Below are 18,563 nucleotides of genomic sequence, written 5' to 3' on the forward strand. Positions count from 1 at the left end.
CTGCAGGTGCAAGCGTGTGTGTGTGTGTTTATGAATAGAGTTGAACTGGAGTTCAGCCAGATTCTCCCAAACAAAGCAAGTCCAAGACCTTTTTAAACACCTGAACAGTCAGGTTAATACTCTCGGAGCGGTTTCAGAGAACACACCGTCCTCTAGTTCCACAATAAATTCATAGCCCAAACAATAGTGCTGGGAATTAATGAGTAGGACTTCCGTTGTCCTGTCACCTCCCCCGAAAGTCCCTGGAAGCACCAAACAATAGATTCAGTGGTACACATCTCGAGACATTTATATCTTACGGGCAGAATATACTGATTTGTATTCAAAAAGCAGGATTCAAATCATATACTACAGTATCTACACACTACTGTACTTTAGATCCTACAATTTAACAGTGCTCTAGTGTTCAACAAATAAGTGTGTTTCCCAAAATGTTGGACTGAGTTACATTAAGTCCAATCAGAATGCTGAAAACCAAATTAAAGCCAAGTTTAGCTTAGCATAAAGACTGGATATCCACCTACCAGCACCTTTAAAGCTCACTAATCAACCCAATATATCTTGTTTGTTTGATCCGTACATAAAACAAAGCGTAAATATACATATGCAATATACTCACCTCCAGAAATTGTGGCAGCATCTTGGTTTTGCCCGGATCAGATTTGTTGATTAGCTCCGGTATAGGTACATATGGCTCCGGTGAAGACTTCAGCTCCGGTGACTCGCTGACCACCTGGTCCTGACCGTCCATGGGCCGCACGTACGCCGTCGGCTTCTGGGTCATGACTACGCTGGGCTGCTTTGACGACAGGAGGGAAGGGAAGGTCTGGGAAGGTAGCGCGTTACCCTTGTTTGCTTGGAGCAGAGACGTATCGCTGGGGGACTGTTTTAGGTTAAAAGTGGACGCATCCATGTCTTTAGTGTCCTTGTTATCGTGGTCACTGGAATGTGGGAAGGGTAGCGGCTTAGCGTCGGGAGACTGAGAAGACATTTCGTGGGAAAGGCCGACACACTCCTTGAGATCGGAGTGGGCCTCGCTCCTCTGTTGTTGATGTGCCGAGAGGCTGAGCTGACTGTGGTTCAGAGGAGCATTTGAGAAAGTGGATGAATGTCCGTGGTGGTTAGGGGAAGAAGAGGCAGCGGACGTCCTCGTGGGCTGAGAGGAGTAACTGTTGCTAGATGGGGCTTTCTGACTTTGGGAGGACGTGTAATGGATTTGATTGTGGAATGGAGGCTTGGCTGGTTTATCAGTGTTGGGCAGACCCTGATCTGACTGTAAGAAGGTTAAACAAGTAGGAATGGGTAAAGCCTCCATAGCAAAGGGATATGGATTATTCACATCTTCATAACTGCCGAGCATCCTCTGGATTCGATTGGAAAGCTCGTCCCCTTTGTTTGTCTGCAAAAAAAGAAGAGGTGAACCCTACATTTTATGAAACATTCTTTTAATTGTTTCATTAGAGGATTTAACTCATGATATGTGGGCCTTTACCTTGTATGGTACCCCAAAGAGTGGCACATTCTCAGTGTTGGCTTCTTTGGCTTGGCTTGTTTCTTGGTTCCTCTGTTTCCATGCACGGAGGCGAAGGAGGTTCCTGTCTGCACTGTATCGAACATTACAAAGAAAGGCAGATCTGAAGTCAGCATTGCATTTACAAGCACATCATTCGAACTGCGACACTAAATGTGACTAGTTACCCTGTTAAAGGATGTAGTAGCTGCCTTAAATATTAAAACTGGTGACATGCTCCATTCCTCACAACAGCCTGCTCTTTGTAAACAGCTCTGTATTTCATATGCGTGTTAGATATATATACTATTAAACCCCAGAACAATGAATGCGACTGATCCTCGATGATACAAATTTAGAGACTGCAAATTTATGGCATCTTCTCACAGGTTTGTCTACCCAGGGGGGCAGAGCAGCAGGGTCTAATGGGAGAAGACGGTGCCCATCTTATCAACCGAAAAGTGTAATTAGACTCACAGACGCCATGAGAGGATTCACCACAACATTCACATCTGTTCTCTCAAGCCCCTAAAGATTACATGCAGCCCACGCAGACTTCATATGGATATTAACAGTCCAGATAGGATGCCAACAACAAATATAGCTCCCTCAATATAGTAGAAACTGCATTGTGGATGTGGAACAGCAGCCCCAGGCCCCCACGGGATCAGGCCCCGTTTAAACCTGTATATATACACACTAGTGTGAACTGAACACTTTATTCACATTACTTCCCAAAATACAGTGTTGCTCATCCTCACTGACAGCAAGCCCAATAGGGATGCTTCCATGGCAACAAGTGGAGCGGCACAGATTTGGGACGAAGCCAAACAGATGAGCACTTACTCATTAATGGAGCAGAGACTGGCCAAACTATACCAGCCTGTTACTGCCCAGCCACTGCACTATCCAGGGGTACAGCAGCACACCGTGCATGTATTAGATTACACACTAGTCTTCTGAACAAACATGAAACATACACGTTGTTGATTGTACATGTTGATGACAAGCACACAACACTTACAGAAATGTTTAGAAACAGTTTAGCGATACCAGGGGTTGGGTTATTGATGAGGCTGGAAATTATGTTCTATTCTTATTATCGGGTCAACCTCTAATCATTTAATAATTACTCAAATATTTAACAGGCAAGCTTAACATTAACCCATTTGGACCAATACCAACTATTTTGGCAGTTTGGTGGGCAATGATCCCGTCTTTAAAACAAATTGCTGTACCCTGTGTCCTCTGTTTGTAGCCTTCCACCAAAGTGAATGGGAGAGCTTTAAGTGTACGGATTCACCAATCATAGATGATAAACGCCAGAAACCTGAACTGGAGAATAAAAAAAGGGTGAGAAGACAACCCGTCCAGCCAAACCCGAACAGCAGAGAAGCAGAAATGTCAACAAACCCTGAGAGACAAAGTATCAAAGTAGTACACTGTGTTATACAGAAACTCCTTCAGGGAAAAAATAACTTTGCAAAAGCACAAAATCTGGGGACTCATATCAGAGCGTGCACACCCATACAAAAGCAAAAAGTAACCCCAATCACAATGTGACTTCAGTCAACCAAACTATCTTTTGAATAACCCTAAAATAGGAATCGGCCCTCTGCATGCATGCAAGTCTCACAACAACCGGGTCCTGATTTCAGGTTAGAGACATTGGTTTGACTTTTTAAGGCCGACACCTCTACGGACGATATCTCCGAAAACAATCTAGATTGATAAATAACATTACAGGTAAGACAAAACATACATATTTTTGATATTGGGGTGCACTGTTCCTTAAAATTACCAATCATCATCATCAACATTTTTGTCAAGCTTACTCAGCTTGAAGCTTCTAAAATGTGAGGATTTGATTTCTCTCTTTTTTGACTGACCGTTGGATAAAACAAGTTATTTGAAGATGGCCTTTTTATAAACACGCGATGGACTTTTCTTTTCACGATTTCTTGACATTTTATCTAAAATATTAGCCGATACCGAGTACCGCTCCAGCACCGTGGAGTGTTTCATTCATGAGCTGTGTTGATGATGCTCTACTTTCCAAAAACTGATGACAAGCAGCACAAACTTGTTGCACAATATTGCTTCCAAGTGCATACTTTCCATTTTCAGTTGGAAGGAAATTTGTTTCATCACATATTGGTATAAATGCACATAATACTGGTAATACCAGACAGTCGTCGTTTAAATGCAGGTACTAAAATCTGCATTTCACTCTGCTCTTGAACAACCCAAAGCAACTATCTAAAGCTGTTTTCTACATTTATTTGCCTTTAAAACTTTAACACTCACTTTTGAATTAGTCTGCAAAAGATCTACTTTCCTGCTTTTCATGCATTTTAAATGAATCTGAAGCTGCCATTACTTTAACAGCCTGCAGGACATTATTATATTAGTAAATAATAATCACGTGGAGCTTTATTGTGCCTAAAAGTTTAATATACAGTATATATATATATATACATATATCCTCTGCTCAGATCCTCGTGTTACAGAGTGGCTGACTTCTGATTCCTTCTCTATATGTTTAGGATGATTACACAGTGAAAGCACATTAGCACAGAGAAGAGTCAGCACCAGTTTTCTCTCGTTGTCCAACTTATTACCCAAAATCCAAGTCAGTCAAAAACACGACGGCTTTGCAGAAACCCACGTCTCCATAGCGTGTACGCGTAGCTAAACGTTAACTCGCATAGAACAGATTGTATAAACACAGCAGCCCCTTTAAACCAGCTGGTGAAAATCACACCAGCCTCCTCTTTTCCAGCTGATTCCACCTCCTTCCTCGAACTGCTTATCAAAGCTAAAAAAAATACCGCATGTCAGTTTTGACGTTAATGACAGACAGCTACCGGACCACCTTCCTTTCTGACACTTTCACAGAGTTTCAAATTAAAACTTTAACTTGTGGCGAGTGGCCGTGTGGAGGTAATTGTCGGTAGTCACCCCCGGTCAGGCTGTGGAGCTAGCGCCCAGCTGCTAGCAGCTAGCTGCGGGTGTTTTTCTGCCTACCTCGACTGATATGCCATGGTGCCCCTCTCACAACAACCGAAGTTGTCATGCGCTTCCGACAGTCCTCCGCAAGGTGGTCTTCTCACTCGGTCACATTTTTTTTCTCAAACCGCTGAGTAAATAGTTGATTAAATGGCTGTCAGGCTGTCGTTGTTTGATAGTTGTCTGCTAACCCGTCCGTGTTTGGGTTGTCCACTCACTCTCTCTCTATGTCTCTGTCTCTCTCTCTCTCTCTCTCTCTCTCTCTCTCTCTCTCTCTCTCTCTCTCTCTCTCTCTCTGCCTGCTGGATTGTTCTACTCTATTCAACCATCCGGGGACCAAGCTCAGTTTTATACACTCAATGCAGTACAAGCTTGTCAGAACATATCTCTAAAGCAGCTGTGTTGCTATTATACGAGTCAATACAAAGTAAATATAAAAAATGAGTCCATTAACAGCTGTTTTACGCACTGCTTTTTCCTCATCACGACAGTTTGCCCAAACTTTACACTGCTACCCCTGCGTGCCAGACATGGTACAGTCATCTGTCATTAGATGTGTTTGTACAACAGACTGCTGTGTATGTGTCTTCATTTAAAGTTTTAAAAGACGGGGTTTAAAGCCCGTGTTTGCAAATTATCTTTATTCCAAGTGGCTGTTGACAGCTACAGAAAAATAAATTGATTTCTCAGCTGAATCAAAGAAGGATAGATAGATCAAGCTTTGTACAGAATACAATACAAGCTGGGAATTCATAAATACAAACAATTTGTTTTAATGCATTAGACTAGCAGAGATGAGATATAATATTTGTAATCATGGTTCAGACAGGCTGTCACACATACTGTCAATAGACCACAGACTCAAAAAAAGTAGGTTCATTAAAAAGCTATTAAACCTTAATGAAATGAGCTGCTTTGTTTTCAGAAATGTTTGGTTTTCTGTTTTGAATTCCTACCTGACAGAATTAGTACCTTTATTTATTAAAGCACATTTTGGCTGGTAGTCCATTATGATACCTGACAGAATCACCTTTCAATTTATTTTGGGGCTTTTTAAAATCTCATTTTGTAGACTATTTGGATTCATATTTTTCATGACTGTAGGAAGGGCAATATCCTGTCCCGCATGCCCTGCTTTGAAAAGCACAGTGGTTACTTGTCTTTTAATGGTAAATGGTAACATTAAGATGCAGCATGTGACTAAAATAACTACTATGTACTAATATGGAAATAGTCTGCTCTTAGTTTGTGTGCCATTTAATTATGAATCAAATTTAGACAGGAATGGTGAATATTTAAGTGACAAAATTGATTGTGGATACAGCACAAAACACTTTTACATTTAACAATTGGCCAAACACAAACAACATCAAGTACACACAATATCCAATACAATGATTTATTTTAGAAATAAAGAAAGTGTCACACCATTTTGAATGATTGGTCCTTACCTTGTTTACAGTTAAAAAGAAGGACCTCTAGAGCGAGCAACGGTTCACTCTCCTGCCCAGAAATCCTGAAGTAGATCATAAAGTCTGACTCACTATGTCACCTTGGTGCTATAGTTTTGGTGCATGAGTTCAGATTTGATGACACAGAGCCCAAAACTGGCAGTGGTTGTATTTGTCCTGTAGGTTTTAGAGCTTGGCCTGCAGCTGGAAAAAAAAAAACAGACACACAAATCATTTAATACATTTCAACTAAACATGTAAGATGAACATGCTAAGGAAGTGCATCACAAAAGAATCAAGCAGCCTGTTTTCTGCTGCTTTTGGAGCATGGACACCGGCACGTGTATGATTTAATGCAGGCATGCGGTACAGGCTGTGCAGAAAGGTCTGTTATTGGATACTCACCCTGGGTAGTTATGTTATGCTACTGGCTATCTGCCTGCAGAGCACACCGACATCATCTTACTTCATTTAGACCTAACTGGAGGCTCGGGACTGCTGAACGAGCTGACCATTAGACTTTTATATTATATAGACAAAGATTGGGGCCTAAAGATCATGAAATGCATAATAGGAGACAATATAACTATTCAATACTAAAAGAGGATTAAAAGGAGCATTACTTTGGTGACTTTCTCAAAACAATTTGCAATTTGTGAATTTAGATATTGAACACAGTATTTAGTGCAGTATATATAGCATACACTTACTTAATGTACTGTCAAAGAAGCTGCAAAATGTGGGGATTCAATTTAGTACATTTAAGGAATTGATTGAGAGCAGAGATTGGTCAATGACACACAGCATTTCGTTTGTGTTAAGTGTCTCAGATGAACACAAAGATCTTAGATGTTTCAGCTGTTTCCACTTTGCTTTTTGCATGCCAGGCACAGAAACACACAACACTGCTGTGTGATAAGCCTGCCATCCAGAGGCTGGAAGGTGTGCAGGACTGCAGTCTGATGCCTTTTGTTAGTTTAAATGATAACCAGTGGGTGGCACTACATTGTTTCTTGTGAGTAGAACAGACAGCCAAAGCACAGCCAAGAGCAGGTGAAATTCGTCTTTGATAAATGTATGTGCATTTTATGACAACCGAAGCAGCAAATACTGAAATAGTACACACTGTGTATAGAGACAAACACATACAAGATGCACACCGCCCATATAGTACTATATATATGAGTAATATTCCAAATATAGTAGTATTTCTCAAAAAATCCCAGCATAATTAGTCCAAACTAATTTGTTTAGAATGTGTAAGTGTATACTTGTTCTGTTTTCTATTATTTGTAATAGGAATTGGGTTTGCAATAGTAGGTTGCTGTTCTACTTAAGGTCACTATAATATCATTGCATGTTTCTCAATAGTCAAAAACATAAGCACAATAAACATGTGACTGAAAAAGGGAAAAATATGTTTTTAATAATAATGTCATTAACACATACAGCCATTGACATCTCATATTTACATCCTTCATTTAACAGAGAACTTTTGCATCACTCTGGTTGTCTTTGAAACCAGCAGAGCACTGATGATGTCGTGCAGATTTAGCCATCACTCTGATAAACACTTAACATACGCCATCAATAATCTTCTAACAATGAAATATCCAGTGCTGACGTTGTAGATCGTAATTTTACAGTTTACGATGCACAATATTTTTTGAGTATTGACACATCATCTGTCACTTTCAATATAAATCCAACACAATATGCAATATATAGACATCTTTTCATGTGCATACTGTACATAATCATTCAGTATATATATCCATTCAATATTTATTTCTTTGCACTTTTTTTGGATTGTTTTCAACTTACAGAGCACTTGACTTGTATATAGACATTTTATTTCTTATTTTATTATTAGTCATTGGTGCTTGTTATATTTTTGAATATTATTAATATTTACATCTATATTTTCATTAGTTGTGTACATAACAGTCCTGTCTATTCTTGATAGTTATCTAACCAGCTTTGTTTTCCCCTGTCCCTACTATAGCTGTTATTTCTATTTCTGTGCACATTAAGAGAGACACAAAAAACAAAAGTTAAATTCCTCATTTGGGCATGCATACTTGGCCAATAAAGGTAATTCTGATTTTTTAAATAAATGGCTTAACAAAGCTTAATTCATAAACGTTAAGAGACCCGCATCTATATGATCAAATGCCATCATATACCTTCACAACTAAAACAATAAACAAAATGTTTAAAGTCACATAAATCAAACCTAAAGACAGATCATTTATTCTGATTCTAACAAATCTTTATAAAACCGAAAACCATATAATGAGATAACTAATGTTGACAAAGAAAGGATATATATATGGTATAATTTTCACAATATCCTGCAAGCACTTAACTTGGTATGTTAATGATTGGAAATCCATAGAGAGTAGTATCAATATCCATGGAGAATCAATATCAACACGGATATATAATCTAATCAACAATTGCGACAAGTGAATAAAGTCAATGAAAACGTCTTTTGTCAACAGGAATCTATCACACAGAAGAACTTAAAGAGGAAAGTTCAACTCTAAAAGACAGTTGCTAGATTGGTACATGTATAAAAAAAAAGTAGAAATATGTTAACAGATTATGGTTATAATACAAGCAAGATTCACTCATACAGATGACGTTTTAAGTATGGTAACAACCCATCACGTTAAACAAGCAAATACGGATGTCAGTGATGCTTAGGGATTATACAATGGAATGTATACTAAATGCATTTACTGTAACTACTGTACTTAGGCCTGTATTTGAGGTACTTATACTTTACTTGAGTATTTCCATTTTGTACTTTTTACTTCTACTGCACTAAATGCAGAGGGAAATATTGTACTTATTACTCCACTACAATTATTTGGCAGCTATAGTTACTTGCTACTTTACAAACTTAAGAGTTTTGAATAAAAAACATTTGCAGATTTATTAAAATATGATGCTTTGGTACAGATCCGAAATGATCAATTGGCAACAATGATGGTTTAAGTCATGTGGCTGCATTTCCTTTTGACTAATTTTAATAACTTAAAAGGTTTGGACTGTTGAAGGTGTCACTTTGGGCTCTGAGAACTTGTGACAGCATTTCTCAGAATTTCCTTAAGTTTTAAAATTAATCAGTCGATTAATTGAGAAAATCATCCATAATGAAAATAATCAATAGTGCCAGTCTTATATACAATTGTTAAAAATCAAACAAATTCAACAGTAAAATGCTGCTTACACATTAATGCACGAGTAATTATAATACAAATATACGACGTATAATAACATAACAGTGACTGGGGAACCTTTGTTGCATTGAGAACTTTGACCTTGAAAGGTTGTTGGTAATAATCTTCAAAAACATTTGTGATATTTTTGTTGAAATTATCATAATGCTATGATTGGGATACCTGCCTGTCCACCTACCGGCCTTCCTGCACATATTCAGCCTGTGTACTCATTACTCATCTTCCACAAGCCGCTATCTTGACAACTGAGAGTACTAACAATAGCCTTGTTTGTTGTTCACATTCATAATGATCATTTTGGGTAAGTGGCTTTGGAGGGAGGCCTGAAGGGACTCACTTGACGACTTTCTCATTAGATTTAGCAGCTTTTGGAGTAAGTGCTGAAAGCTACATTCATTTTTTAACTCCAGCGTACTCTTGCTAGTTTCTCAAGATTACCCACCCTGCCTTTAATATTTTCCAATGTTCCTGATTATTTTACTTACGGAACACGCAGGACCGAGTATTTGTTCATGATGGGATTAGCACTTTTACTGAGGTAAAAGATCTGAGCACTTCTTCCATCACCGAGCTTTTATTGGCCTTCTTGGTTGGGCTGATCTGGTTTTCTCTGCCACAAGGTGACCAGAAAGGGAGGACATCTGAGAATTCTGTCCCCAAGGACATCATCCAGGGAGACCACCTGTATGCAGAACGACGTCCCCACCCTCTCTGTGCTGAAGTGCGGCGTGACGTCGTATCTGAGGCCACAGTTGTCTGCAACCGTGATGGGGTTGTCGTGTGCCAGCAGTGTGGTGGAAGTAGGGACAGTGGCTTTGACTTCTAGCTGCTCATGGCCAACTGCAGTTAAATCCACAGGCAACACCACGTAGGCAAGCTGAAACCTCTCTCCAATGGTGCACTTGAGCTCCGCAGACCAACAGTATTCCTCGAGGTCTCCTAAGAAGATAAATGAATCCATGAAGGCCTATACACAGCAGATTTTATGTGCAACATGAAACAGTATTGGAGGACATAAGACTGTCACTGGTAATTTCTTAACATTCAGTATTTCATTTTTTAACAAAGGGTGAACCATCCTAGAGCTGAAAAGGCTCCTTACCTTCCGTAGAATCTTGAAGCCTTATATTATGATTGTCCTGAAGTTGCAATTTCTTGATGTAAGTCATCCTAGTGCACTCCATCAAACAGCTCGTTAGTTGTATTGCCGACACCTTGTCAGACATCGGTTTGAGCAACGCTTCCTTCTCTGAACATTCAACTGCCCCTACAGCCAGCAGAAAGGGGTACAGTATTCCAAAAGACACCCACGCATTGAAATATCTTGACATTCTGTCCAGTGTCAGTAAAACATCAAATTGCTGGCAATGTTGAGCTATTGGCCCAGATCTTGCCGTCCTCTTGTGGAGTAATTGCTTAACCGTAGTCCAGGATCAATATCTTGCTCACACAACTTGACAATCATAAGTTAAGGTTCCACTGCAGCAAAGAAAAGATTTATAACAGCCCTGAAAACAAACACATGCACAGCAACTGAAAACGGGGAAGTCTGCTCAGAAGTGCGCAATATGTTGCTCTTCCCCTGACTGGCGTCCAATTTCCTGGAACACAGTGCCAAAATTTCTTCCTCTGCTATTTTCCTCCCTCTAGACTAGACATGTCTTGCAGGCATGACTTCCTGAAAGGCCGGCATAAGAAACGGCTTTCACAAAATAGTATTCAAGAATCATAGTACATTATAAATGTTGCCAGGGAAAACAAGTGAGAGCAAAAAACTGTTGATTTTAATCATCTTTATTCAAATCATTTGTGAGCAAAAAAAATCAGGAAATTGATACAAAATATTAGCAATGTCATAAGCACAATAAAACATTGAATGTATTGATTGAGTTGAGGTAATATATCACTCTGGTCACTCTAGGTTGTAGTATATTTGTGAAAAAAATCTTGAAAAAGTGAATGGTGAGGTAACTTGAGTCATGTGAGTGGGTCATATAACAAAATGACAAACTAATTATGAGAAATGGTCAAAGAGACCTATAAGGAAATGGGAATAGGAAATAAGAACTCTGCTGCTACACATGCATATAAAAAGCACATATTATGTAAATAAAATGTTAGTATATTGTCAGCCAGGCTTTGATCTTCAACTAAATTACTTTTCTGGCCAAAGTAACAACACATCACAGCAAAACACAAAATGTAATATTTTAAGTATGTCAAGAAAAAGTACAATGACTTTTTCCTTTTTACAGTTACAGTTTTTTGAGGTTTGCAGGGCAGCATCTTTTCTACCATGTAATACATGTAAATAGGGCACGGCCAATGGCTGTTCATGGAAAAGCACAGCACAGATGTTTTTGATTGATACAAAGTTTTAGGTGCAGTGAGTTTAGCTGGATAACACAAACTTCTCCTATTACTCTCCCTGCAAAACATGTTTGTCATGGGAAGCATAAACCTAATTTACACATTAAGGAAAACTATTTTTATATTTGAACTCAGTTTCCCTTTTTCCCTTTTGGGATTGAATTGACTTCTTACCCATAAGAGGAAATAGTTGTTTCACAGATGAAAGAGGAGACATCCAGCCTGTGCAAGGATTTGGCTCTGCACAGTCTCACATTTTTGAAAGGGAACACTCAGCAACAGTTAGTAGCTTTAAATAGCACTCTGTAGTCATGAGATTTATTTAAAGATAAACTAGCACTTACTAGGAAGTGCTAGTTAGTCAGATGCACTTCACTTACAGCTCTTGGTGCAAGAGAAACACTTTGTCTTAATACTATTTATCTACAGAAATGCATGTATAAAATCCATCAAAATCTAATTGTTGGTCCACTGTTAATTAATAGCATAGACCACTAAAATTATAATTGATCAGTTTTATGTCCGGCTGGCTAAACAGGTCTGTGCTGGCACATTCTGGTTAGAATGGAGAAACAGGAATGCAAAACTGAGTTCATAGAGAGACTTTACCTTGGTTCCCACGCTCTGTGTTGAAATGAAGGATCTGAGATAAGTATAGCGAGAGAAGATATGTCTGCATGTGATGTATTATCTACATTTTCTGTATTTTATGTGTTTGCTTGGTCGCCAGGTGGCTCACATACTCAGTACTATAAAACAAACTTTACTCTGTGCTGGGCGGCTGGAGGTTGCCCGGATCACAACCGCAGCTGCGGGTCAGCTGCACGGAGGAAATGACAAGGGTGCTGAATTCATCCACGTAGAGGACAGGCACCATTTCCTGGGAGATGGGCACACAACATGGCACCTGAAGAGGAACAAAGAGAGGAGGAGTAAAGCGTGGTAATAAAGTTTGAACAAAAGAATGACTTGAATGCATTTCTTTTTTTCGTCTAGTGTAATATGCATTCATACTGATATAGAAAATAAAGATTTGAAACATGCTATAGTGGAAGTTCATTACTGTGCACACACAGTTATGTAAGAAAAAGTGTAGATTCATAACAGAAATAATTTTATCCAATGTCAATGAGATAAACAAAAAGTAAAAACAAAAGAACAGAAGTGGCCTTTCAAATTAGTTATGCTAGAACTCGCACACATATCTGCGACTGCATTCATTTCTGATTGACCAACTTTGGGGAGTGTCTTAGCTTGTATTTGGCACATTTGTATTGGCAGAAGGAGAAAACAGACTAATCTATTGGCAGCGGTTTCACCTCCCAAACACACACAGGGTAAAGCTATGTGCTATTTATAGTTGCAACACACTGAAACTCAGGCACAGTGGTGGACAGTAACTAAGTACATAGACTCAACTACTGAACTTTCGTTGTAGGAGAAGGAGGAAAGAACAATAAAAGTATCAATGTATGTAAATGTAAATCAGTACAATAGAAGCGTATTGGTGTTTGCAGACAATCACTTCACTATTCAAATGTCTTAGAGAATTATACCTGTGAGTCAGCATCCTGGACATTGGCTTGGGGCGATGGACATTGCACACTGGTTACTTCGGGGTTGCAGAGTGCACACTGAACAATGGTAAGGCTGGCAGGATGGATAACCCAGTTGTCCCATCCCAGATCTTGCAAACACAAGAATAGATATTACAGTACATTACTATATTTCTTCATGTCAATATGCATGCTCGCACATTGTTGCATACCTTTCATGAAGATCTCAGAGGCCATGGAACAGCACTTCAGGCTCGTACCGTTTCCAACATTAGGTGACACAGAGTTGCCAGAGGCCGCTGGAACTGGAAGGACATGGAAAAAAAGACACTTTTTTTTGCTGTATGTGACTCAAGGCCACTAAGAATTAAACAGACTGGAAACAATGTGGGGTCTACAGTATTTTAATTTTGGGTTCCACTTACTTGCTGTGTCCTTGGCTCTGTGAGGGATGGTGCTGAAGGTGGCTCTCCATTGCTCTCGGACACCGTCCAGCCCACCAGCATACAGCTGTGGCTCAGCCTGCAAGTTGAGAGCCCCGAGGAGACCCTCCCTGATGGACTGCAATGACCCACCCTGGCACCTGAACATCATATGTCACTCAGGTTATTTACATTATGCATACTATTAAAAATATATTATACGGAAACACACAGAAATAAAAGAAAATCCTGGACATTCCAAAAAAAGGATTGTTAACACTCCAATCTAATCCTGAAAAGTGTTTTTTTTTAGTAGCTGCTCATGCCAGACATGCTCTCTCACTCAATGAACTGTGAAAGCACTTTAGAGGCATTTAGCTCAGCCAAGAGAGAGACATGTTGTGTTGAAGAGTAATTGATTACACTGCTGAAACTTAAACAGAACAGTGTGTTAGATCTCTACACATTTTTAGAAAACAAAATGGCCACAGTGACTTTGAATCCTACCAAGAATCTAAAATATCCCTGTAATTCATGTTAAAAAAGGCCTAAGCAGGAATACATCTCGTGATATGTGATCCGATGCTGAGGATATCTTAAAATATAATAATCTCTCTGCCATTTTTTATAATTCTTTGCACACTTTTGAGGAAAACGGTTTTCAGATATTCCCTGCATACAAAGACACGTCACTGCTAACAAAAGAAGATTGGTAAACAAAGTTTGATACTGACCTGTGATGGGAAACAGGAGAGTTAGCAGCGGCTGCAGGTTCTTCCTTGGATGGCTGCAAGACAAATGCAATCACCACTGAAGAGCCCAGAAGCATCGTCGTGAAAACAAACGTAAAGGACATAGTGCATGAGCTGGACGGTCAATCTATAGATCAACTGCTTTCGGAGCCAGACTTGCGTCGGTCTAAGGCTGTGGTTGGTTCTGTGCTTCTGGTTGGAGGGGGAGATAGGAGTGACCAGACAGGGATGCTCTAGCTATTGTTTGTCAAGGCCTGGGAACCTGGGTTTTTATCTTCTTGTACCCCAGCTTGACCTTGGGATATTTAACATTGTTGTCTTGTCCACGGTTGTGTGTGAAAGAGTGCAAGGAGGATGATCCAAGAGAGAGAGAGAGACAGAAGGAGAGACGAATAGACATAGGTACATAGGCATATCACATTTCCACATGTCATGCATATCTTTTCAGTTTCAAGTGATTAGTTGCAACAGTGGTGAAACTCAGGACTCACCTAACATGAGATCAACAGATGAATCATACGTGTGCTTTAATTTCACCCAACCAAACTTATCAACATGTTTACAGAATCCCTTCCTTTCTATGATACAAATCCCCCTCATGATGTCACTCAAGTAGCTCAACGGTTGTTCAAATGATATTATATCACACTACCAGTATCATATCCGCTTAGTTACCACTTTATTAGGTACATCGATACACTCCAATGAAATTCAACAGCCCTGCCATAACATATCGTTACGAAGCTCATAATGTTCAGTTTTGTCAACATTGTTGTTGGCAGATTGAATTATGTTTATTACTGAGCTAATACTTTATATATTAAGAGGTGTTTCTATTTTTTGTCCTCTCTTTTTACACACATGAGGTGGGGCAGAATAAAATATTCAGAAAAAACACAGAATATAGTGCTAATTATGAACTCAATGCTAAAAACATAATTTAATTAACACTTTTATGGCGGTGTCAACAAAAGCTGAATATTGTAAGCATCATAAAAGTCAACTTTATGATTGGAACTGATGTTTTCTATTGCATTGGTCAGTACACGTGTACCTAATAAAGTGAAAACTGTGTGTACATTCTGCATCAGCTTGTTCCAGCTCTTTAATGGACCTTAATAATAAAGTTTATATTGAGCTAAATAGCTTGTGTGTCACACTCTTCCATCAAATAAAAATACTACATGGTCCCCAGATTCATTCCAGATTCATTCATTTATTTTTTATTTTTGGACACTTAATAGAACAATATTTGGTTGCACAGCAGTAGTTTGTAATGAGTGATCCACTGGCAGGCTGTTGCTTTTAGTACCGAACCCACATTCAGAGAGGGCACGAGCTACCAAAGCACCTGAAACAATATTTATAACAATAGTTCCAGAGACGACTGGCTGGGCATGAAAGGCAGAGATCTCCGCTGATAAACATAATAACAATATCATTCCCCTGCAGTTGTCATTCAAGGATGGGATCTGGTCTGGAGGGAAAGAAATGTAACACAAAGCAATAATGGGTGCTGCAGGTGCTGCTGATATCCGAGAGGCCAGGGTTGCTTGGCAGCATTGACAATTTTGTGAGCCAGCGATTCAGAGGCATGCAAGGAATGGTAGCTGTCCTCTTCTCAGAGTCCGACTCCTCGCTGAGGCCTAAACTGGGTCACAGCAAACTTTCCCATGTAGACCAAAATGAACAGTTTATCTGCTGCAGGTTATATCAAATCATAATTCATCATCAGTGCCACAGGAAGTCTTGGTAAAAGCTGGTACCAGACGTGGCAATGTTTTCTTTTGCATATATCTGAGATGCAGATCTACAGAAAACTGCATGCAAGTGTACTGTACGTGATATTTCCTTCTCAGCTCACAGTGGTGGTAAGAAACTAAGTAACTTACTCAAGTCCTGTATTTAAGTACAATGCTGAGATACTTGCATGCTGCTTGTATAGTATATGACAAAATATCAGTCAGTTTTCTGTTTGAGTACTTTTACCTTTGATACTTAAAGTGCATTTTGTTGATGATACTTTTGTAGTTAGTTTGAATGCAGGACTTTTACTTGTAATGGAGTAATTTCACCGTGGGGTTTTGCTACTTTTACTTAAAGGATATGAATACTAGGGGTCGACCACCAGTGGATTTTAAATATAATATTATAACGATAGTTTGCACAACGATTAATCGGCCAATACCTATCAAGAACTGATAGTGTTGCATTATTTGTTCGAAGGGATAACTTTAATGGAGAGAAATAAAGTGGAAACGGTGTCAGATATGACTTGTTATGACCTCTTCTGTCTTCATGGAAATCTTCTTAACCCTAAAGCACTACTTGGTAACAATCTATCAGGGCATCATAACACAAATATGTTCTACAGGCCTCAACAACACAGTGAAGATCTCAGGTCTTAAATTATTCTCAGGTCTCAACTTCTCAGTGCTGGAAAATGTTCATACATGGCAAACCATGAGGCAGCAGAATGTCAGTACTGTTGTTAAAACATGCACAAACAAATACCCATCTAGCCAAACAAATCCCAGCAAAAGACCAAAACCAAGAATTAAATAATTCTGCTAACAAGCATTAGCTGGTATTTCCTTTTCCTCTGTACCAAAGACCTCCATTGTTGTCCAAAAACTATTGAAAAACACATAAATAGTTTTAAACACTGAGAGAAGTTGGACATTGACCTCAGATAAAAATGGTGTGTACATTATCTATGGGTGTATGTGAGAATATACACAGGTAGATAGTTGTGTTTGAGTATACTGTATATGAAGGTGGTTACCTACAGAACTGTAATTTCACAAAGAAATCTATTTGCTTATGTGCACTTGTATCTTCAGTGCATGTAGAATACAAACTTTTCACCACAACCCCTTTTTTTTCTTAAATGTTATGAACGTTATTTTTATATTTCTCTTATATCTTTACTTGCACTAAATATGTATGTATGTACACACACTCACTCACACACACACACACACACACACACACACACACACACACACATACACACACACACACACACACACACACACACACGCGCACCTGAGGTCACTGTGGGATACTGCAGCTCTTAACATCCTATAACCATGCATGAATGAGCAGAGTCCTTGAGTATCAGACGTCTCCCACCGCCGCTTCCTTGTTGTTGTGCCGCTGGGAATCACACCATTGACAGCTGCTCCTGGCCGGAATCACAAGGAGCCTTTTATAAACAGACGAAGGACTGTGGAGGATGCAAGATGCAGATGTTCCACAAGCATACAACTCAAAGGAAATTCCTGAAAGATGTTTCAACACACAAAAGACCTTTTCTATTTTTTAAATGTAGCAGGATTTAATGTAGCGAGACAGAGAAGAAAAACAGAAATTCACTTGTGGGAAATATTACGATAGAGATATATTTCAAAATGTATGACTGCACATAAATAGAAGACATACTGAAACATTGTAATGCAATCCAAGGTTCATTTTACAACAGCTTCGGCCTAACTCTGGAGTGTAATAATTTTCTGATTTGTAATAGCTAATGTTTAATTTGTTGTCCAATACTGTTTTCAAAGTTTCCAGTAAAATCTCCAAAGGCAATTCGCATTCTTCCACCTTAGTTGGAAATGTATTTAGCTCGCTGCGTAGCTGTGCAGCTACAACCCGAAACCGGAAAACATAACGCCTGCGTCCACAGCTGCCATCGGCTGCAAAAATCCTGAGTTATTACATAACAATATTTATGTTCTGTGTACAACCTTTTTAATGCATATACTGTTTGGCTTCACCTAATACTTGTTCTGCAAATATCAGATTTGTCTTGGTGTTTTATACCCATATGGCAAATTGTTGCTGTGAAGCAACACAAATATGTGGGTGTTGGTGAAAATCAATTTATACATTATCAGAAGATCCCAATCTTCCAAAACTAGGATGAAATGTTCATGCAGTAGATGGCTTATGATGTTTCCATATATATGTCCCCTATCTGTATTTCTGTAATAATATAATTTCTTAGTTATCATGTTAGTTGATTAAGAAATACGTCTTTGTTTACAGAGAATAGACAGGTCCAGACTAGCCAGTGGTCAATTAACCGTTAATGGAAATAATAATGACGATATTGTTGTCATATGAGTCACAACGATGACACAGGTCTTGAGCCGAGGCCAACACAACCTCCTTTCAAAACCGATGCTGCCCTTTATCAGAGCCTTCATCCGTCTATTCAGCGTAGATGCCAGCCGTAGTAAG

General features: G+C 39.1%; 2 protein-coding genes across 2 annotated transcripts in view; both read right to left on the reverse strand.

Moving 5' to 3' along the window:
- aff1 (AF4/FMR2 family, member 1) overlaps window positions 1–4,554 on the reverse strand; it is a 15,750-nt gene extending 11,196 nt beyond the window's left edge. Inside the window, exons 1-3 of the mRNA XM_076090096.1 lie at window positions 4,538–4,554; window positions 1,493–1,634; window positions 620–1,399 (exon numbers count right to left, since the gene is read on the reverse strand). Of these exons, the coding sequence (XP_075946211.1) occupies window positions 620–1,399; window positions 1,493–1,634; window positions 4,538–4,554 (939 nt within the window). The remainder of the gene's footprint in view (window positions 1–619; window positions 1,400–1,492; window positions 1,635–4,537) is intronic.
- Window positions 4,555–11,005: 6,451 nt separating this feature from the next.
- gsdf (gonadal somatic cell derived factor) lies at window positions 11,006–14,577 on the reverse strand. Its single transcript, XM_076087995.1, has 5 exons — window positions 14,301–14,577; window positions 13,570–13,727; window positions 13,357–13,449; window positions 13,145–13,275; window positions 11,006–12,495 (listed from the first exon to the last, which is right to left on the reverse strand). The coding sequence occupies exons 1-5, from the start codon at window positions 14,420–14,422 to the stop codon at window positions 12,352–12,354; spliced, it is 648 nt and encodes a 215-aa protein (XP_075944110.1). The 5' UTR covers window positions 14,423–14,577; the 3' UTR covers window positions 11,006–12,351.
- Window positions 14,578–18,563: the final 3,986 nt, after the last annotated feature.

Source organism: Anarhichas minor, unplaced genomic scaffold (assembly GCF_050575085.1).
Source record: "Anarhichas minor isolate MPS153535 unplaced genomic scaffold, ASM5057508v1 ptg000002l, whole genome shotgun sequence".
Taxonomy (NCBI): Eukaryota; Metazoa; Chordata; class Actinopteri; order Perciformes; family Anarhichadidae; genus Anarhichas; species Anarhichas minor.

What these genes read in the sequence shown, in the direction of transcription:
- gsdf (XM_076087995.1), bottom strand. Translation starts at nt 14,422, where the DNA reads ATGTCCTTTACGTTTGTTTTCACGACGATGCTTCTGGGCTCTTCAGTG. An exon ending in CAGAGCCAAGGACACAGCAA is followed by an intron (nt 13,450 to 13,569) that starts GTAAGTGGAACC and finishes ATGTCCTTCCAG; the next exon opens with TTCCAGCGGCCTCTGGCAAC. An exon ending in CTCTGAGATCTTCATGAAAG is followed by an intron (nt 13,276 to 13,356) that starts GTATGCAACAAT and finishes TGTGTTTGCAAG; the next exon opens with ATCTGGGATGGGACAACTGG.